At 41.7% G+C, this 22,124-nt stretch overlaps 2 protein-coding genes and 1 non-coding gene across 6 annotated transcripts in view; 1 reads left to right on the plus strand and 2 right to left on the minus strand.

Annotated features, from left to right (window-relative positions):
* RPRD1A (regulation of nuclear pre-mRNA domain containing 1A) overlaps window positions 1-1,905 on the minus strand; it is a 35,187-nt gene extending 33,282 nt beyond the window's left edge. For both annotated transcript variants that reach the window (XM_036418027.2, XM_036418028.2), the window contains exon 1: window positions 1,602-1,905. In XM_036418027.2, coding sequence (XP_036273920.1) covers window positions 1,602-1,752 — 151 coding nt within the window. In that variant the 5' untranslated portion in view covers window positions 1,753-1,905. The remainder of the gene's footprint in view (window positions 1-1,601) is intronic.
* Window positions 1,906-3,546: 1,641 nt separating this feature from the next.
* Window positions 3,547-22,060, minus strand: SLC39A6 (solute carrier family 39 member 6). Of its 3 annotated transcripts, XM_036417535.2 has the most exons (11): window positions 21,816-22,060; window positions 19,536-20,330; window positions 18,069-18,110; window positions 17,681-17,864; window positions 14,916-15,085; window positions 12,183-12,401; window positions 9,562-9,667; window positions 8,540-8,917; window positions 7,154-7,234; window positions 5,544-5,734; window positions 3,547-4,775 (listed from the first exon to the last, which is right to left on the minus strand). In XM_036417535.2, the coding sequence occupies exons 2-11, from the start codon at window positions 20,319-20,321 to the stop codon at window positions 4,623-4,625; spliced, it is 2,310 nt and encodes a 769-aa protein (XP_036273428.1). In that variant the 5' UTR covers window positions 20,322-20,330; window positions 21,816-22,060; the 3' UTR covers window positions 3,547-4,622. The 3 variants fall into 3 exon arrangements, with proteins under 3 accessions (XP_036273428.1, XP_036273429.1, XP_036273430.1); XM_036417536.2 differs by lacking the exon at window positions 18,069-18,110 and having other exon boundaries at window positions 21,816-22,056; XM_036417537.2 differs by lacking the exon at window positions 7,154-7,234 and having other exon boundaries at window positions 21,816-22,054.
* On the plus strand, window positions 17,085-17,208 carry LOC118708553. Its single transcript, XR_004984627.1, has one exon. It is a non-coding gene; the product is annotated as a small nucleolar RNA SNORA21 (small nucleolar RNA).
* Window positions 22,061-22,124: the final 64 nt, after the last annotated feature.

A 22,124-nucleotide genomic window follows, 5' to 3' on the forward strand; every position in this document is an offset into this window, starting at 1 on the left:
TGAAATCCAGTAAGGTATAGAAGCAAAGACATTCCTGCCATGTCAAAATTCACAGCTATTTTCCAGACCTTCATATATGGATTTCTCAAACCTTTCTGACCAACTCACTGAAGATAAATTCCTCCTTGAGAGTCAAATACACACACACACTTATATATGAACTGAAAATGGAGCTCTAAATCAATTTCTTCTACTGAATTAACACGAAAGAAAAAAAAGTTTTGTCTCCATTCTAAATAGCCAAGGCTACACTGGCTCTCATATTAATTAATACAGCATAATGGTTTCCACATGGGTCGGTAAACAGGCGTCTGTTTTGATCAATAACAACTTATTAAAACCTTTAATAAATAACCATCTTTTCACTACATCAACAACAAAGAGTACCCACTTTCTCTACTCAACGAATTAAGAATTGAGGTACAAATCCAAACTAAGCAAATGTTGTTTGTTTTTTTTAAATTTTCAGTCGCACTAACATGCAATCAGTTCTTACAGATGAAGGTGCTGTGCAGAAGTGAAATGATTCTGGGTATTTCAGTGAGAGTAAATTACTACTGGAAAAAGTTAACTTCCCTTACAGAAGCAGCATCAGAAAAACAAAGACGGTTGCCCTAGAGGCACACAATCAGCAAGAAATGACTAGATCATTTAATCCAAACATCTCATAATCAGATGAAGCAACTCCAATACCGAGATTAAGAAATCTGCCCATGGGGGAGATAAGAGATCAACCGCAGGACTTGTATACATGCATATAAGTACAACCAATGGACACAAAGCTCTGGGGAGGGAGGGCATGTATGCAGGGGGGGGGGGCAATGTAAGATATGTACACAAATAATAATTTAAATAAACAAACAAACAAATAGAAATCTGCCCAACCCAGGTCCTCTAAAACCTATACACCCAGGATTCTCCCCCTGGCACTCCACATCTTCTTGCAGACTTCCCAGTTCTAAAACTGATTCCTTTAATTTTACAAGATTGTGCTGATGTGCTATAGACATGATGACAGTCACCCCCACCCTCACACCAATCTTTTCCTTTGCACCTCCCTACTTCTCTCCTGGCCAGCCTCCATCACTGATGTGCAGAATGAAAGAAACAAAAACAAAAACAATGCCCGGCTGCCTGAATGTCTGACCCGTTAGGTGCGGAGTCTTGAGCCCCTAGTGACTGTTTCTGTGCTAAATCAATCGGTCTTTTTTTAACCCTTCGCCCCTGGATCCAGCAATACCTACACAGGGCCGGCCTGGCGGGCAGCGCGGTGCACGCCGCTCTCCGGCCCCCGGGACCCCGCAGCCGGGGCGCCGGAGCGCCAGGGGACCCGCAGCCGGGGGGCCGGGGGACCCCGCAGCCAGGAGGTCGGGGCGCCAGGGGATCCGCAGCCGGGGGGCCGGGGGACCCCGCAGCCAGGGGGCCGGGGCGCCAGGGGACCCGCATCCGGGGGGCCGGGGAACCCCGCAGCCGGGGGGCCGGAGGGCCGGGGAACCCCGCAGCCGGGGGGCCGGGCGCCGGGGGACCCCGCGGCCGGGGGACCGGGGCGCCGGGCGGCGCGGGGCCGGGCCGATCGGGGCACGGGGCTCCCGGGGACTCACCTTTCCGCAGCTCCCGCTCCCACACGGTGACGATGGGGCGCGAGTGCTTGCGGTGGTGGATGAGCCACAGGGACAAGGTCTGCACGCTCTGCTGCGAGTTGCTCAACTCCGACAGCTTCTTCTCCAGCGCCGCCTCGGAGAAGGCGGACATGCCGCCGCGCTCCCGCCGCCGGCCGCACGCGGTGGGGCGGAGGGGAGGAGAGTCCGGCCGCACTCGCCGCGGCCTCGCCCCCTCACCCCACCCTTCCCCACGCCCCAGCCACCGCCGGCCTGACGCCCGGGACCCACGGCGAAACAGCAAGATGGCGCCCGGCCGGATGTGACGTCAAGGAAGAGGCGGGACCTCAGGCATAGGCGGGGCGGAAGCAGCGCGGGGGCGGGGCGTGCCTTGGGTCTGAGCAGGGCTGGTGGGCGGGGTCTGCCCGGCCTGGTATCCTCTGGGCCTAGGGGAAAAGTCTCAGAACCAGGAAAGGAGTCATATCCCTAAATGGTTTGCCAGAATGGATAGAGTGTTGGCTTGCTGACTGAAAGGTCCCAGGTTCGATTCTGGTCAAGGGCATGTACCTTGATTGTGGGCACATCCCCAGTAGGGAGTGTGCAAGAGGCAGCTGATCCATGATTCTCTCTGATCAGTTTCTAACTCTCTATCCCTCTCCCTTCCTCTCTATAAAAAAATCAATAAAATATATTGGAAAGAAAAGCGATTAAAAATCTCTACGTGGGCGTGTAAATTGGTATAGGCATTTTGGAAGACTATTTGAGGCCTGGTGCACAAAATTCATGCACAGGGAGGGGGTGTCCCTCTAGTCTTTTATATAATGAAAGCAAGTTGAATCTTTTCCCATAAATACTCAACTTTTTTTTTTTTTGTGCATTCCTCCTAGCCAAGAACAGAAATACCTCTACATTTATTCAAATATTAGCAGTGTTTTGGTTGTCCTCATATAGATCTTGCATAGGTATGTTAAAGAAAACTGGTTTTTAAGTTGACATATAACTAATAGTTGAACATCATTTCTAAATTACTGTCATGGTCTCAATCTGTAAAAATTGGAAGTTTCATCAAAATTCCACAAGGCGGCAGACTGGTTCCATTATATCTGGCTAGTGAACTTGTTTAAATACATTGTAGATACTCCCAGTATTGGTAACCCCAAATATAAAAAAGCTTTCTAAGTCAACACAAGAAATCTACAAGTATTTTCTACAAGAAACAGCTTTACAAATGATGGTTAATTTTGTAGATCAGTTCAAAAGCTTTTTATTAAAAAAAAAAAAAAAGCTTTTTATTAAATTAGCTAGAGAATTTTACACTTAAACTACACTTAAGAGGTAATTTAATTATATAATACCCAAATGCAAATATTTTTATCCTTGATTTCAAAAAGCCCCACGGCAGTGGGAATTTAAAATGATACAGTTGCTATGGCAAATGGTATGGCAGTTCCTCAAGCTAGTAAACATATAATTATATGAGAGGCCCGGTGCACGGATTCATGCACGGGTGAGGTCTGGCTGGCCTGCCCTAATCAGGGCTGATCAGGCTGGGCTGGCAGGGGGAACTGGCTGCAGGATGTTGGCTGGCTGGCCCACCCCATAGTCAAACCCCAGGTCGAGTGGACAATTCAGCCTGATCCTGCAGGCTATTCCCCTTGGGAGGATGCCAGATGCACAGACACAGGGCATGGCTGGTGAGCGCTGCTGAGGCACTAGACTCTCCCGATCAGGGATCTGGACTGATTGGGTGCGAGACCGCAGCAGGCACAGCGGGACCAGGATGAGTGGGAGCAGCAGGTAGGAGCTGAAAGCTGCGTTGGACTGCGGGTTTTGGCCCGATCCCTGCAGGCCACCCAGAGGGACCCACCCGAGCACCAATTTGTGCACTGGGCCTCTAGTACATTTTAAAATGTTCAAGATGGTTAAAAGAAATATCAGACACTTAATATCAAGATATCATGGGGATTTTATTTTGTAGAAAAGCAACATCTAAAGAATTTCATATAGCCCTAGTATGTCTAAAGTACTCTACATATACAAACATGAGAATTGCTCATAATGACAACACTGAAGCACTGAAAGATACCAAAGGACTTCCTGAATACAGAGGTCAAAATAAACTCAGGATGGTTTTAATGTCCTTTTCTCAAAGTCCTAATATGCTGACATTTGGTAAACCAGTTAACTATCCAATTGCAACTTCAGGCAATATATAACTTGGTGATGTCTAAGTCTTCTGGCAATACAGAAATTTGCTCACACTCATCGGGTATATCTCCACACAAGTATTTTAAAATTCAAATTTCTTGGTCAAGTGGTAGTGTGTTTGAATTCATTAATTATATTTAGACGTTTCCATGATACTAAGTTAAATGTACAACTAAATTAATAAAAAGTGCTTACTATGGTTTTATGGGAACATTAATACCCTGACAAAAATGGTACACATGTACTCTACACCAATATTGCCTTTTTAATTTAAATCTAAATTTTCCTTTTATTTTATACACACTTGTGTGATTTTAAAAAAATAAATTTATGCCTTTTTAATTCTCACATATTTTCTGCTCCTCCTTATTTCTTAACTTAAATTCAGTACAAGCTTTATTGGTATTTGAGGCTTCATGTATATTCTTACTCCTGAACACGAGCAGTTCTATGGAGGCCTAAAATCCAGCATGGGAATTACTGTTAAATTAGTTCTAGGAAGAAACATTAAAGACATTTTTCTTGAAATATACAGAACATGTCATGCCAAATCTCTTGTTTATACAATAGACTGGTAAAACCGGTAAATTGCGTATATAGATTATATTCCCAAAATAGAATAACTTAAATATTAAAATGTACCGTTAGGTTACCACCATAACTGACCTTATAAGCATAACAAGTGGCAATATTCCATACGAAAATCACAAAATCCACTTTAAATGCTGCATATCACAGTAACTACTCTCATCTCCCTATGACCTATTCAAACTATAGACAGCATTTTTTTAAGCTACTCTACCATTTATACCCTAATTAGAAATTTATACGAAACACAATTTTATGTTCAAATATGGAAATAAGCAACATTATTCCAAATCCCAAAAGCATCCCAGCATTCTGTAAAAGGAAATATCCCCAGCGGCTACATCCATGGTCACTAGCATCGTTGTGCAGCATCTCAGGTACCTTAGAGAAGAAGAAAAAAGAAAAAAAAGAGCAACTTTTTACAGATTAGTTTTTATAAGCCTTTGTAGGATAGTTTATTTGTACTATATGTAGCTGGATATACTGAGTCAATTCCTTAAAACAAGACCACATACATACTGATTCTTGCTAATGTCACATAGCATTTCCTAGCAGTTTAATTAACAATGATTATTTACTATTTGCTTAGCAAGTCAAATTTATATTTGGTCCCATTTGCTCCTGCTTCATGCCTGTATCTGAACAGACTGTAACTTATGGCATACTCGAGTTCAGATATATGAAAACCTTAAACTATATAAAATAAAATTTTAGTGCCCTGGCCCATGTGGCTTGGTTGGTTGAGCGTTGTCCCATGCACCAGAGGTCTCAGGTTTGATTCCTGGTCAGGGCACGTGCCTAGGTTGTGGGCTTGAGATCCAGTAGAGGACGTGCAGGAGGCAGCCAATTAATGGTTCTCTCTCATCAATGTTTCTCTCTCCGCCTCCTTTCTTCTGTCCTTCTCAAATCAATAAAAACATTTAAATCAGAATGGGGTAGATATTTCTCTGCATCCTCAGACACATTAAGCAGGATAAGGATGTGCTTGTGATCACCAATTTAAAAAGATAAACTCTAAACTAAAGGAACTATATTTTACATTCTACCTTGTTGAGTATAGGATGACTTATCACTACTGCATTTAATCTAAAGCCTTTTTAAAAATAAGGTTTCCAAAAACAGTCTATTTTATTGCTAGTCAATACTTACCATATCAACCAGAGCAACATACATGAATAAGCCAGCAGTAAGTGCAAATATCCACATAGAAACATTTTCAGCATAATGACCAATGAAAATTCCTGTTGCCATTCCAAGATATGCCAGCATGGCTGACAAAGCATTATAAAGAACAGCCTGCTTAACAGTCATGCCAGCCTTTAGTAAAACAGCAAAATCACCTTTAACGAAAACAAAAAAAGGGGATTAAGTAATTGAAAAATCATTTTAAAAACACATACCTAAGACTTTGCCCTGGCCAGTGTTCTCAGTGGTTAGAACGTTGGCCCATGGACTGGAACAGTGGTCGTCGACCTTTCAGACCTCATGGGCCACCAGTGGTCCATGGTCCACCGTTGACAACCACTGTTCCAAATGTTAAACCAGCGGTCGCCAACCTTTTGGGCCTCATGGACCAGTTAGTAACCACTGGACTGGAGAATCTCTGGTTTGATTCCCAGACAAGGGCACATATCTGGGTTGTAGGTTGGATCCTGGCTCAGGTCAGGCACATGCAGGAGGCAACCAATTAATGTGTGTCTCACATCTGTTTATCTCTCTCCTCCCACTTCACTCCTCCCTTCCACTCTCTCTAAAAATAAAAAATAAAAAAATATCCTTGGGTGAGGATTAACCAAAACAACAACAAACAAACAAAAACAAAAATAGCAACACATACCCAAAAGACTTCACAGATTTAACAAATTACCTAAAATTTTTTTAGAAATTACCTAATTTTTAAGAGGAAAAATTGTCTAATTTTTAAGGTGTAAATCACCCTAACAGCTCCATAAACTAAGATTTTTTTTTATCTGAAGTTTTTCTGAACGCTCCCACTTTGTTAATGAGTGATACAAACCTACTATTACTATGCTCTTACACTGTCTTTAAGGACCTTATAATTGGCCATAAAGAGGAGCGTGGAGAACACATATGAAATGATCAGCAAATGATAAAGGCAATTTATAACTAAGAGCTAAAGAGTTTAATGTTCTAGTCATACAAGGAGAAAATGAGATACATTATGATGGGAATAGATAAGGCTTCATGGAGCATGAAGGATCCAGAACAGAACAGAAACCAGGTGCTGATTATAAGCACTAAGCAGGCAAGTGGGAGGCCTTCTGAGTAGCAGAACACATGCCAAGGAAGGGAGTGAAAACAGTGTCATGGTGTGTGCAAATATGTGTTTATAGGGAAAAAACAAGGACATGACTGGGATCCAGAATAACTTTGGGGTTTTTCTTCAGCTCTGAAGAGATTCTCTCTGTTAAGAGAAGATGACTCATTTGATTCCCGTGGTCTGATTCACATTGCAGAAATGACCACTGAGGTCAGCAGTATGCTGGCCTATGAAATAGTAAGGGAAGAGAATGCAAAAGGAGGCCCAGGTACCTCTTAGGCAACCCCACCCAGGCAATTGTGTAATTGTACTTATGGGGTCCGAATTCTGGCTGGAAACAAACGTACACTGATTAAAAAAAAAAAGCTAGCTAGGTTAGCAGACTTATGAGAAGGCATAGAAGTTATGAAGAAGCAAAAGCTAGTGACACTCAGCCAATTTAGCCACCTGGAAAATACCATTTACATGGTCTTCTTACCTAATTCATGAGGCAACTCGTGACAAAACACAGCGACAGAAGTACTTAAACCGCTAGATAAACCCTCAGTGAAAGCAGCACCTGTATAAAAATCAACCAGAAAAAGACTGACTACATTATTTTATGGGTGTGTTTCTAAAAAGACAAACAAATAAATAAATAAATCTTACCAGCATACAAAATGAGGTAAAAGAAATAAACGGTATTCTGGCTGTGAATAAACAGAACTTTCCCAACGGCACTCTGTATCTTTGTAAATAATCTCAGATTACATTCAATTAGGTTTAAATGCCAATGGAGCTCATGCTTAAGAAGGGAAAGTCCACTACACATTAACAGTGATTAGATAATCTTACAAAAACCTGAGAATTGCTATGTCATCAAACACTTATTTATTGATTTTTTTTTTTTTTTTTTTTTTTTTACAGAGAGGAAGGGAGAGAGAGAGAGAGAGCTAGAAACGTCAATGAGAGAGAAACATCGACCAGCTGCCTCTTGCACACCCCCTACTGGGGATATGCCCACAACCAAGGTACATGCCCTTGACTGGAATCAAACCTGGGACCTTTCAGTCCACAGGCCGACGCTCTACCACTGAGCCAAACCGGCTTTGGCCAAACACTTATTTAAAAATATAAAATAAACTGATTTAAAATGTTTAGAAAAAAACTCATCAGTAAAGAGTACAAATCGTTTCACTGGCCTCAAAAGAATTCACTACGTAATCAGACTTGTTTACATTCATTCTTTTACTGCCTCATAAAAAGAGTCTAAGACAAATAGCTCTCCTCCTTTTAAACCTAACTTATTTTACAGCTGGTCAGGTATAAACCATGACTTAGTACTTGAGTGTTCTCTTTTGTTGCTTCTGATGTGCACAATATACAGAGGGGGAAGAGCACTAGGCTCCCAGGCAGCCAAGGCCTGGGCTCATCTCAAACAGCACTATCTCCTTGGCAAGTGGTTCACCTTGCCAGGCCTCAGCTGCCTGGTTTATAGCTATTTCCATGGTTCCTTTCAGCACTAAGCTACTAACATTTTTAAGTATTCTATAACCTCCTATTGTGGTATAACAATTTAATAACAAAAACTCTATAGTTCTTTGGATAGAGATTGGTAACTGAGCTTATCAGAAATAGAGTCCTTTATAGCATGAAAGAAAATGTGATAGAACAGATTCTTTTACTTTAATAAATACTGTTTATATTGTAGGTAAGTGAACTTAAATGAATAGGGGACAAAAGCTCACACATTGGAACTTGATCTTAAGACCTTACAAATTAAAACAACTTTTGGTAGTTGCAATATAGGTAAATGCCAAAGTAGCCAAAGAAGAAACAACATTTTGATAATCAACCAATAAGAGGCAAATATGTAGATGTATACCAATTGCTAGGCCATCGCTGAAATTGTGCAGGCCATCGCCCATTATCACCATCCAGGCCAGTGTGGCGATGCCAGCATCTTTCAGCTCCTCCCGAGAGTATCGCTGGCTGTGGCTGTGGGGGTGGTGGTTTTGGTGGTGGTGGTGATGAAGAATATGATGGTAGTCATGATGGTGGTGAATGAGGTCATCTGACTGGCCCAGGGTATCGTGGAAATGCGAGTGGCATTTGTTCTTGCACCCTTTGGGTACGTATTCATTATAGACTTCCTGTGGATGTGCATGGGCTATCATGACCTCTTCTTCTTCCAAGATTGCTGGCTGCTGAGAGTCAAAATGGGAGGGCTCCTGTGCGTCTGCTCGTAAATAGCTTTCAGGTCCTGGGTATAAACAAAAAGGACACGTTTCAAACAGTTCCACTGACAATAAAAGCAAAAAAGATCTTAAAATGGAGCAACTATCTCCCATATACCTGAAGGACTGAACATTACAGTATTATTATTTTTTTATCATATATTTTTTATTGCTTTCAGAGAGGAAGGGAGAGGGAGAGAGAGATAATCATTGATTGGCTGCCTCTGGGCATGTGCCCTTGACTGGAATCAAACCTGGGACCCTTCAGTCTGTAGACCAACATTCTATCCACTGAGCCAAACCCAGCTAGGGCCATTAGAGTATTATTGATGGGGGGGGGGGAAATTAATAGGTTTTAATGAATTTTAAAAATTAAATGGTCTCACATATTAAGAGTAGATATTAAACATTAATCTGCAATAATCACTCCCCAGATCCTCCCTTAATTTCTTCTGCCTCCTTACAAACAACCTCCTCACCGGCAATTCAAAAAAGTATGAGTCAAAAAAGAAAGAAAGAAAAAAGCAGGTGGGGGGAGGGAAGACGGGACAACACACACACACACACACACACACACACACACACACACACACGACATAGTCCCATCCCTTCCATACAGTCCGAGAAGAGCAACGAATTCCCTCCAACTCCCAGATTCATAAGGACTTACGATCATCTGCGTCTACTTTTTCCTCATTTGTTGAAAGTTGAGATTCATACTTGGACAGCCGCTTCTTAATCTCCTCGTCATCATCATTTTCAGTTTTTTTCTGATTCTAACATAGCAAGGGAAAGAAATACTTTAAAAATAGTTGGGTTGCTTATGTGTACAACTTTCAATAGACACGTAAGCAAAAGATACAGAAAAAACCTGCAGAGTAACAAACTTTCATTGGAATAAAGGCCACCAAAAGGACAGGGCATACACTTAGCTTGCACAGCACCCAGCAATGCGTCCTAGGCACAGTAACTGTTCAAAGGGTGAAGAATGAAACGCAGAAAAATCACATTCATCTTTATGAATGTCCTCGAGGTCATCTATTCTACGTGCGGTATTCCGTAAGCTGCACACCATCTCAGACCCAATGAATCAGATGGGGATTTAACTAGATCCCCATGACTCACATACACATTAAAAAGGAGTTCTGTCTCAGGTTATCAATGTAGAACCAGCCAGAGAGCATTTTCTTCAGGCATTTAGTGATCTGCTAGTCCTAGGTTTCCTCCATCTCTCCTTTGTATGCTGAAAACCCATACTTCCCATACTTTTTACATCCCAAAACTACACTGTGACATTGCTATGTGTTAGCTGTATTATTATAACTAAAATACTCTTCCTATAACATAACACCATTAACAAGCTTTCTTTCTTTAAATAAATCTCAGGTAGCCTTGAATTTATAACCAGGGTTTTTAACCACTATGCTTGAGATACTGCTCCAATCTCTGAGCCCGAGCAGAAGGTCACTGTTTAAAACAGTGGTCGCCAACCTTTCGGATCTCATGGACCACCAGTTGGCGACTGCTGGTTTAAACAATGGTAATACTTATATAGAAGATAATATTCAAAATATAAAAATGTCACTCAAAAATTACATTTGTAGTACCTATAAATATGACTTAAACAATCACTATTATACCTAAGATTTCATTCTAGTTCTGACAGTGTGTAAGATATCTGAACATTCTTAGGTTTGTGGAGGCAAAAGAGGCTCTAAAATAAATCTGACAAGTGCAGTGACTGAACGTAACCTCTCAGGGCAATTGATCTGATCATAACTGTCTAACCGGGAAGGTTATGGTATAGAACTTCCCTAGTGAAAGGTTACCTGTCCATTGTTTTTGTACATCTGCTAACACACCTTTGAATGCCTTTTTCATATACAATACTTTAGGAATGGAGCCAGAACCACTTCAGGAGAGCACATAGTCTTGTCAACCATCCTGTACCGAATCACAGATATTTCCTGGCCTTGCCCTTTCACTTAAAGTAATCTTCCTTCCTTCCCTCCTTAATTCCAAATGCATTAAAGAAATTGCAAACCCTCATTCTGGGAAGCATTGTTCTCAGTCTAATGAGATCCTGCTCCCAGGCATGGCCTGTTTGGCTCAAGTAAATTCTGATAAACTCAAAATGTTCACAGCTTTATATGTTCTTATGCCAACAGGCTATAAGAATTTTGAAAGGCAAGCACACAAACAAATCTTTATACCTACCCTTAACACAATACAGAGGAAGTATTTAAATATCTGTGAATATAAACAATTCAGGGTATTTTAAATAACTTTACTTAATGCTTCATTTCTCATTGGGCAATGACTCTCTCTAGAACTTAGAGATCTTAATGAATTCTTTTATTCTTTAAGTATTAAGGGCCTATAATGTTCCCATTGCTAAGCACTGGCAATACAACGTAAAATAAGAAACAAAGAGTCTCTGTTCTCACGGAGAACAGTTCAACCTCAAACTTTCTGCCAGTAAAGGTTATTGCTCACGCTGGAAATCCGAGACTCATCAATGACATCTCCCTCCTCCTCATGTCCAACCTAGTTTTATTAAATGTATCCAGAATTTTTCCTTTCTCTCCATCTTCCTTGCTATTCTAGTGACTTCCCTGGTCACATCAGATAAGAGGAGGCAAATAACCACAGGCAACCCAAAAGTTATTTTTGCCAGAAATAAAGTCTACTGTTTGGCTTCATACTATTTTCTAGAGGAAATTTGCAAAGGTCATATCTGAAAGCTACATATCCTTAAAAAAAAAAAACAAACACAGAATATCTAGCTACTAGATAAATAATTAAGAGTTAATCACATAATCATAACTACCAATGAATATTGATGGTATATCCATGGTTTTTCTTAAGTCACTTCACTGGGGTATGATTGAGATATAAAGAGCTTTACATATTTGATGTATATAATTCAGAGAGTTTGGGGTAAGTATACACCCATGAAACCATCAGGGCCATAATCATGAATCTTCCAATCTCCAAGGACTTGTGCCCTGTTTGGTCATTTGTATAAATGTTTATCCTTGCCCTTCTCACTCTTCTCATGAGTTTGAAGGGAATTCTGTAGAGAACTCCAGCATTATAAAGATATTATAAAGATACAAACTTACTCTCCATTAATGTCTCTCAGAGCTAAAAGAATCTCAGAAATGCTCAATACCTCTCAAACAAAGATCATATGCCCAGGACAAGCTCTGCTAACAGTCTAGTTAGAATACTACTCTAAATAAATGTTTGATGCATAGTAAGTACAGTACTTAATATACTTTTCCTTACCTTTTTCTTCTTATCTTTAAATTGCTTGATCAATGTGAGTACATGTTCAACAAGAAACATGAGATACAATCCTCCCAGAGCTGTGAGACCCTTCCATGTGGAATCAAAATAGGTACTTTCTTCTATGTTTTGAGAAGACAGATAACTGAACAGTGGCCCTCTCTTCATCTCCATTGTTGTTTCCTCATGGCTGTGACTATGGTGGTGACTTGCATGAGACTAAAAGCAAAACACCATACATTTTATAAATTCATTAGTTTCACACGTCAGAAAAACTGCCTAAGGTCCAATTTGAAATAATTCAGAATTAGGTAATTAAAAGGATACTTTGGGAAATTTAGAACATTAAGTAACAGGGAACTGCTGGACTTATTAGATCTGTAGAGATTACTGCTTCCACTCCTTGCTAAAAGGCTCATTCCACTGTCATCCATGTGCTTACAAGAAGCCCAATCTATGTAATGAGCTCTGGCAAGAACCTGATCCAGGGTCACTGGCCAGTGGCCTTCAGGGTGCAGCAGAGACTATGTTACTTCATGTTAGGAAGTTGAGTGTGGCACATACACAGAGGAGAAACTAGGGTTGGTGGTGGGGTTACAGGATACACCCCCTGTATCGATCTAGTAATAATTAATGTCGTTTTTAAACATTCGTTTAAAATCTTGCTTGGCGTTGACTTGTATTGACATAACCTTCAAACACGTGGTATCTACAGAACGTGTGAAGTGCAATTAACAAGTTTTGCTTGAAAAAGTTTGTGTTTGGTTTGGTTTTTGTTGCAAAACTAGGGCTAAGAAGATGGCGGATGAAGAGCATATTCGGCACTGCATGCTTTACGAGTTCCAATTAGGAAGAAAAGCAAGTGAGGCTGCAAAAAACATCTGTAGTGCTCTTGGTGAAGATGCAGTTAGCGCCAGAAAATGCCAGCGTTGGTTTGAGAAATTTCGCGAGGGAAATTTTTCGTTAGATGACAAGAGTGGTCGAGACCGTGTGTCCAATTTTGATCAAGAAGCTCTTCAAGCTCTTTTGGTGCAAAATCCTCAAATTACCCAACAAGAGCTTGCGACAACTTTAAATTGTTCACAAAAAACAATTTCCAATCAATTGCATGCAGTTGGCAAAGTCCAAAAGTTTGGAAACTGGGTTCCTCATGAGTTGACCGACAACAACCATAATCAAAGAGTCACAATTTGCAGTTCGCTCCTCTCTCGTCAAAACCGTTTGCCGTTTTTAGAGCAAATTGTTACCGGAGATGAACAATGGGTAGTGTATGTTAATTTGAAAAGGCGGCCTCAATGGTTGGACAAAAATGAGGCTCTGCAGCCCATGCCAAAACCTGACTTGCATGCGGAAAAAGTGATGTTGTGTGTTTGGTGGAATTTTAAAGGAATTCTTCATTATGAACTTTTACCATCTAACCAAACCATTGCAAGTGCAGTGTATAGTGCCCAATTGGAAAGGTTAGCCCAAGCTTTAAGAGAAAAAGAACCCGCGCTAAAAAATTGGAAGGGCGTAATTCTTCACGATAACACACGACCACATACTGCAAGAATCACTGCTGAAAAACTGCGCCAGTTGGAATGCGAAGTTCTCCCTCAACCTGCATATTCTCCTGATATTGCCCCTTCCAATTACCATTTGTTTCGTTCTTTGCAAAACTTTCTTCTTGGAAAAAAATTTAATAACGAAGAATGCCTCAAAAATGCATTGACCGAATTTTTTGCATCAAAATCACAAGAATTTTACAGCAGAGGGATTAAAATGCTTCCTGAGCGTTGGGCACAAGTAGTAGAAAACAACGGCAACTATATTGTTGATTAAATTTTGTTGTATTGTTTAAATAAATTCGATTTAAAAAAGTATTAGAAAACGACATTAATTATTACTAGACCTAATACATGTCACTCTGTGCAGCAAGTATTCCTGAACACCTGCCCTTTGATGGTCAGGGAATTTGTCACAGCAAAACAGCTTCCTTTCACTATTGGGGAAAGCATGATGAGAACTCTAGAAATAATCCCCCCACCTCACACTTACCTGCAAATCTCCAAGGGAAAAATAAAAAATGAGATCCAAGTATTTTCTACCTGCACACCTATCCCAAATATTTAATGGAAAAGTAAACTCACTTTACCAAACTTGCTTTACTTAAGAATTCACTCATGTCACCAAGTGAAAATCTGTAAATATACACATTAATTCAACTCTGAAGAAAAACCCTCAATTTTCTTGGGTAGACAGCCACATTTTTTATTGTTGTGGCAATTACACTAATATGTAAGCAGACAATTCACACTGTCGCAGACTGTCATAATACCAGCATCAATAGAATCTGTCTGGATCCCCCAAAATTAAATTAGTCTTTATAAAGGAAAGTAAAAACTGCCCACAATGTAATAAGATCAAGCACAGCCCTGGCTGGTGTGCTTAGTTGGTTGGAAAATTATCACATACACCAAAACGTTGTGGGTTCGATACCCGGTCAGGGCTTGTACAGGAGACAGCCAATCAATGTTCCCCTTACATTGATGTCTCTGTCTCTGCTTCTCTCTCAAATCAATAATAAAAAGATCAAGCCCCAAAATGCGGCTTTTGATTACCAAATATATTTTAAAATCAACTCCTCTAAACCAAATTTCTTACCTTTATAAATATCAATACAAAAAATTCTAGTACAAATAAAAAAAAATGTATGTGTATTTTCAATGCTGAATAATACAATATCATACTTACATGTGGAAGAAGGTGTAAAAAAGCATCACCACTCAATGTCCCAACAGCCAATGCCACAAGGAAACTCAGGAGAAACTTAAAAAACACCCGATTCATGAGAGGCACTAAGATAACACCCAGCAAAGACAGGAAACTGATGATGGAAATGGCTATAAAGCCACCAACCCAGGCTGTCAAAGAAAAGAGCAAAGGTAAAAAACATACAATTGATAAACTTTAAAAGAGAGACTTTGGAGTAGCATAAAGTAACTTGTAAACGTAGGCAATCTTAAAGAAATACAAACTCAACAACCAACAATTGGGCTCAAATGAACAATGTGAGTAAACTCTCTAGGTAAAGAGCATAACCTAAAGGAAAATCCTTCAGCTGGTAGTGACAGAAGGGAAAAGGCAAAGAAATGGAAAGAAATGATAAACAAGGATGAATTCTAGCTCATTTGGAAACTGAGCTTTCAGACTCCTGTAACACCTAAATTATGAAAGAGAAGAGGAATATGTTAAAGGAGAAAAAGGGAAAAAAGAAAAAAAAGGAAACAGAGAATTATTTTCTCAGTAAACAAAGCAACTATTTCTTCATTATAGTTTTTTTTTAAAATATATTTTATTGATTTTTTACACAGAGGAAGAGAGAGGGATATAGAGAGTTAGAAACATCCATGAGAGAGAAACATCTATCAGCTGCCTCTTGCATACCCCCTACTGGGGATGTGCCCGCAACCAAGGTACATGCCCTTGACCGGCGGAATCGAACCCGGGACCTTTCAGTTGGTAGGCCGACGCTCTATCCACTGAGCCAAACCGGTTTCGGCTTCATTATAGTTTTTGAGCACTGAAAATTCTAGTCAGGGGTGAGGAACTTACAGCCAAGCCTTATAAGGTCTGGCCAGAGGTAAGGAATGCCCACCAGACTTTATAAGGCCACCAGAGGTGAGGACCGTCTCTAGAACATCCGGCCCGCAGGCTGTATAAGGCTTGTGAAATCATTTGGTCTAGTCCTGCCAAGGCTAAAGGTGAGTTAAAGGACCAAACGTAGCAAGTTAATTTTTTAAATTCTTTAAAAAATATGTATTTTATTGCTTTATTAGAGAGGAAGGGAAAGGGATAGAGAGTTAGAAACATCTATCAGAGAAAAACATCCATCAGCTGCCTCCTGCTCACCCCCTACTGGGGCTGTGCTCATAACCAAGGCACATGCCCTTGATCGAACCTGGGACCCTTCAGTCTGCAGGCCAATGCTCTATCCACTGAGCCAAACTGGTTAGGGCTTTTTTTTATTCTTTATTGATTGAAGTATTACATGTGTCTCCTTTTCCCCTCATTGACCTCTCCTGGCCACTCCCACGCCCCACACATGCCCTGACCTCCCCCACCCCCACCTTCCCTTTGAGGTTTGATGGTCTATTTAATGGTTTAATGCTTTTCTGGCTCTGGATCTATTTTTGTTCACCAGTTTATGTTGTTCATTATATTCCACAAATGAGTGAGATCATGTGATATTTATCTTTCTCCGACTGGCTTATTTCGCTTAGCATAACTCTCTCCATGTCTGCCAGTGATGTTATGAAAGGTAAGAGTTCCTTCTTTTTTACAGCAGAGTAGTATTCCATTGTGTAGATGTATTACTAGCAGGCTAATTTTTAAGTTATAACTCTGTATGGCCAGTGAATGATTTATAAATACCCAAATGGCCCTGTCAGAAAATAGGTTCCCCAATCCTGCTCTACACTATAGCACAGCTTATCCTGGTTTGATTTATTAATAACAGACCAGAGCCCTGGCCAGGTTGGCTCAATGGATAGAGTGTCAGACTGTGGACAGAAGATTGGTAGGTTCGATTCCAGTCAAGAGCATGTACCTTGGTTGCAGGCTCAATCCCCAATAGGGGGTGTGCAGGAGGCAGCCAATCAATGATTTCCCCCTCATCATTGATATTTCTCTCCCTTTCTCTTCATCTCTGAAATCAATAAAAAGATATATTAAAAAAATAAATAACAGACCAGAATTAGATTCCTAAAAAGCAGAGATTAACTCTGACCCTTCTCCCAATCAGGGTGACAATATAAAAAGCCCAGATTTCAGATAACCCTTGACACTTCATGATCTCAGGCAAATTACAACCTATGTTTTACTCATTTATCTTTTTTTTTTTTTTTTAAGATATGGCAAGTACCCCTTTTAAAAGCACTTTTGCTAATGACCCACTGAGCTGTCAAAAAAGGGCAAGTAAAAACACCGCTTTTGGGTGAAGCAGCAGCTGTTGAATTGTTTTGCTTCAATCTGTGAAGAGGTGTTAAAAAAAAAAAAAAAAATAAGGCAAGTTACAACCTAAGTTTTTTTAAGGGTCAAGCTAACATGCTTGCTTAAGGCAGAATGATCTCACTCATGTGGAATCTAATGAACAAAATAAACTGGTGAATAAAATAGATCCAGAGACATGGAAGCAGGGAGCAGACTGAGGAATCTAAGAAGGACGGCAGGAGTGGTGGGGTGAGGAGAGGATAACCCAGGGATTTATATGCATAGCTCATGGGCACAGACAACAGTGTGGTGCAGGCCTTTGAGGGTTGGGTGCAGGGTGGAGGGGATCAATGGGGGGAAAAAAAGGGGGGGGACATCTGTAAGACTTTCAATAAAGATATATTTTAAAAAAGATGGTATATTTGAAATTATGCTAAAAATGAATAGGTTTTTGAAAATATAAAGAACACTACAACATAAATGTATCTACTGGAAGTTGTTTTTACATAAAAAAATCTCAATTCTACCTATTTGTAAAGAATAGGTCTTTGGAGGGACTTCAGCTTTCTTTTCACTCGTTGTATGAATCAGACACGATCTAGCATCAATTTGATTGATGATGGCTGGGCAGAGGTAGTTGAACTCCGTTGCATTCAGCGGAACCTGGGTGCCCATGCCATGTGATGTGAGCAGCTTTGATGCATTGAAACACTAAAGAAAACAAAGCAGTGAAAAGCACCAAAAGGCATTCCCATTAGATAATCCAAAAAAGTTGTTTGATCACACAACACCCGTTCCTTACTGAAGCTGCTTCTTAATTTTAAGTTAACATTGATTAAAATCAGCTTCTGTTTTAAGTACTTTGGAATTTCTCAAACTACCTGGAGATAGTATGTCATAATAGTGTTATCTCACCTCTCTGCTTACTTCTAGGTGGAAAGTTACACCACTAGTCGCCTAGGGACAAAGCCTTAAGTGAAATAAGCTTGAGAATAAATGAACATTCACAAGCCTGTTAACTCACTGTATAAACCTATTAAGGAAATGAGCTTTAATTTCGAGATGGGGGTCATTAGAGATTGACACATATGTTATTTTAGTACCAACGCTACCCTACCTGGCCTAAACAAGCCCAAAACACGTCATTCTAACCACAGTCACCATACTTGTAAAACTTAGTTCAGTTCTGACTACATTCTTGGCAAAATAATGCTCTACGAGAGCATATTAAAGTATGTACATTACGCTCACACAGGGTAAAGTTGGTAATAAAGCAAACCTGTACCGGCAGGCAGCTGTTTCAACAATTTAATGAGTTGGCTAGTTTGAAGAGAATCTGTTGAGTAACCTAAGCTCCTTCTATTCCCCCAGAATTGGTGGTAGCAACTGTTTCTCATCATCTGCAAATTATTTTAAATTCCACCAATTCTTGGTTAATACTACACAGAACACACTTTATTACCAGTGTCACTATGGCAATGACCATTAGTAATATTATCCCAGAATTAGAACAGGTCACATGATGGCTTGCATGAAGTACTTAAGTTTTGCTTATTAACATATATCAACTAACTCCCTGTTCTTAACATCCTTCAGTTAAGGCAAACTGAATACAGCCTAAAAGTCTAATCTAGAAAAGTCTAATCTTAGAAAAAACACATGAAATCAGAACTTCATTGCCCAGGCATTCACTTGTCCAGTACGTCGTTCTTGGCAGCAGTTCCAATGACTCCACAAATTACAATCCATCTGCAAGGAGGTATTAAGGTTCTTGCGTTCTGCAACCCCTTCAACCACGCCTTTCCCTAAAACATGGGTTCTAACCCCCGCATTTTCAACCTCCCATTTTCTACTTTTTATTAATAATACTCGCCTTTAAAAACTTTCTCCAAAAATAACTTTGATACCTGCTTTTTATACTTATTTTAAATTCTATATAGAAAACAGTTTTAGCCCAGCTGGCATGGCTCAGTGATTGAGCATCAACCAAAAGGTCACGGCTCAATTCCTGGTCAGGACACATGCCCAGTGTGGGGTGAACAGAAGGCAGCTGATCAGTAATTCTCTCTCATCATTGATATTTCTCTCTCTCTCCCTTTCTAAAAGCAATAAAAATATATTTTAAAAAAGTTTTAGAAGGCAGCTCTATTCTTTCTATCCTCCAAGTTTTTTGTTTTTTTTCTTCTTCTTTTCTTTTTTAAATCAGAAATGATTACAACATGGTAGGAACACTTTGGGCCAAGTGCCTTGCTGAGAAATTTTCTTTTCAGTAACTTCACCATTTTATTTTTACTCTAAACTCCTTACAACTAGAGATAGAATGGCAATGACAGAACAGACAAGCAGGCATATTGATTAAAGTAAGAACAGCCTTCATCTTACCTCCTGAGTGTTTGCATTTGTGTTTCTGGAATACATAAACTCCTTTCTGGGCTCACTCACAGACTCATTAGTTTTCCTCCTGGTGGGCCGGCTCAGCCGGCTCTTTTCTGTAATACTGGGGGGAGTGGAGCTGCTCACAGCTTTAGGGAGCTTTCCAGGTTTTGGAGTTTCTATTGTCTCAAGAGAGTGAGTTCCTTCAGAGACAGCATTATACACAGTTGAGGTCACTTCACTAGCACCAACACCATCCTTGATTACAACATTCCTTCTGCTGTTGGCATGTTCTGATCGGCGAGATCCTTTCCCCTGGTTGTTCCTAGTATCTTTACTGGGACTATCGGAGTCATGGTCTGGGCAAAGAGCTTTCCGATTATTTTTACTGGAAGCAGCATGATTACGGTGAGAGTGATGCTCGTGGTCAGAGTGATGGTCATGGTCGGAATGATGGTCATGGTCGGCGTGATGCTCATGGTCGGAGTGATGCTCATGGTCATGGTCATGGTCATGGTGTAAATGAACTCTTTTAATCTTATCTATGCCTATGTTCTGAAGTAACTTTCTGAACCCTTCCACTGACAAAGAGTTATTTTCTCCATAGCGATGGAAAAGCTGCTGCAGATGATGCCGCTGGGCGGTAACTGCCAAGTCCACATCAATGCCGGATTCCCAGTTTGGGATTTTCTCAGTGGCCTGAGGGAGGGCAGTTGCCGGTTCTACTTCATGAAGGAGATTTGTGACTGACAGAGTGAAGGTCAGGATGAAGATTATGGATAAACTCCTCGCCATTGCACCTTCCTAGAGAAGACAGAGAAAAGAAACTTTGTCCTCATTTCTGTAATAATTTGAATTAAAAAAATCTCCTGCTGAACACTGATGTCTAAATCAAACCATCAAGGTCTACAGAACATCATGTAGTGTGATCAGTGCCGAGTCCTAGGCTCTACCCAGGCATTACCAAAAGAAGAGAAATAACCGGAGAACTGTTGAGTGTTAAGACTCGGTAATTAGCACTACAAAAGCAATATTAACTGAGGCACTGGAGAGGTCCATGTGGCCACAACTATACTGGCAACTCCTTACTGTGTTGAGAACAACGATTTAAAACAAAACTTACCTCTACCACCGTCATTTCATAAAACATTATTCAACATCAAAAGGAGAAGATACAGCAATCTCAGAATTATTCCCAGTTAAAATTTTTCTTAAACCATATACAAATCAATTTAAGACTTCTTTCCCCAACAGCACTCTTCAAAGTCACCCAAGTATGCCTCGGGAGGTGTGTAATTAAACCACACTTATTCAAAAATGACATCGTCTCAGGTCAGCACCTATAGACTGACCCCATGCTTTAGAATGGTGGCTTAACAATGGCTCCTTAAGCAAGTTCAACTTCATTTCATCACACATCATCACTCATCCATCCATACAAGGATGTTTGAAGACCGAAATCGAGCTGAGCCCTGAAAAGCAGAATTCAGTGAAGCCGAGGAAGCTACAAGTCCATAGATGCGGATAAACTGATATCTCAAGGAAACCAGTCGTCACCAAACTCTGCAGCAGAGAGAGCAAAGGCCTGGGGCAACCTAGCTTTCTTTTTTTTACCACTTTCAGCTGCTTCCCCTCGCACCAGGGAAAGCTGGCGATACCCACTCACGGGGTGCCTGGGGGAACTACACGAACGGGTACACGGAAGCGCTTGTTTCCAAACAAGGTGGGCGGTGCTGCCCGGAGGCTGATCACGCGGGGAGCAGTGACAATGGAAGTACCCAAGTACCATCGGGATGGGCTCCTGCAAGAACCATCTTTCGCCCTGAAGTTTTAATAGGCAAACTAGAACCATTCAGAAATCATTCGCAGGAGGGACAGGCCAGGGGCGGGATGGGCTGGGACAAGCACAGGCGGAAGCACTGGGGAGGAGGGAGGGGTGGTAACTCCGCGCCTTTCTCCCGCGAGGATGCTCCAGGCGGCGGCGGAGGACCGCGGGCGGACCTCCTTCCCTGCAAGTCCGCGAGCGCTGCTGGCAAAAAGCACAAAGAAAGGGCAGGGGGAGAGGCCCGTGGAGAGAAAGGGGAAGGAGGACAGACCACTCTTTCTAAGGGTTTTGCTTCTTATTTTTAATACACATCCATACCTCCCCAGAAAGTCCTCGGTTGGACTCCCCAGCCCATCTCGGCATCATCCTACCCTGGGAATCCCACCCCCGCGGCCTGGGGCGGGGGGGCGGGGGGGAGACACACCTCCCCTTCCTGCAGACCCGCCCGGCCCCGCGGGACTCACCTCTCCGCGGCCTCGCCGTTCCACGGTCCGGCCCCGCGTGCGGGTTCAGTTCCCCCGCACAGGCGGTCCGACCGGAGGGTTCGGAACCGGCCCGGTGCTTCTCTCTCCGCCTCGAAACCTCTACAGGGCGCGGGGCAGCGGCGATCTCATCGGCCCGGACGCCCCTCGGCCCGGGTGCCGCGGCACAGCCGCCGGGAAGCCGCGCCCCACGCGGCCTCGCCGCCCGCGAGCAGGACAATCACTGCTCAGCGCCGCGCGGCCGGGAACCTGCGCCGCCGCCGCCGCCGCCGCCGCCGCCGGCCCGCCCGG

Source organism: Pipistrellus kuhlii, unplaced genomic scaffold (genome assembly GCF_014108245.1).
Source record: "Pipistrellus kuhlii isolate mPipKuh1 unplaced genomic scaffold, mPipKuh1.p scaffold_m20_p_6, whole genome shotgun sequence".
NCBI classification, from domain to species: Eukaryota; Metazoa; Chordata; class Mammalia; order Chiroptera; family Vespertilionidae; genus Pipistrellus; species Pipistrellus kuhlii.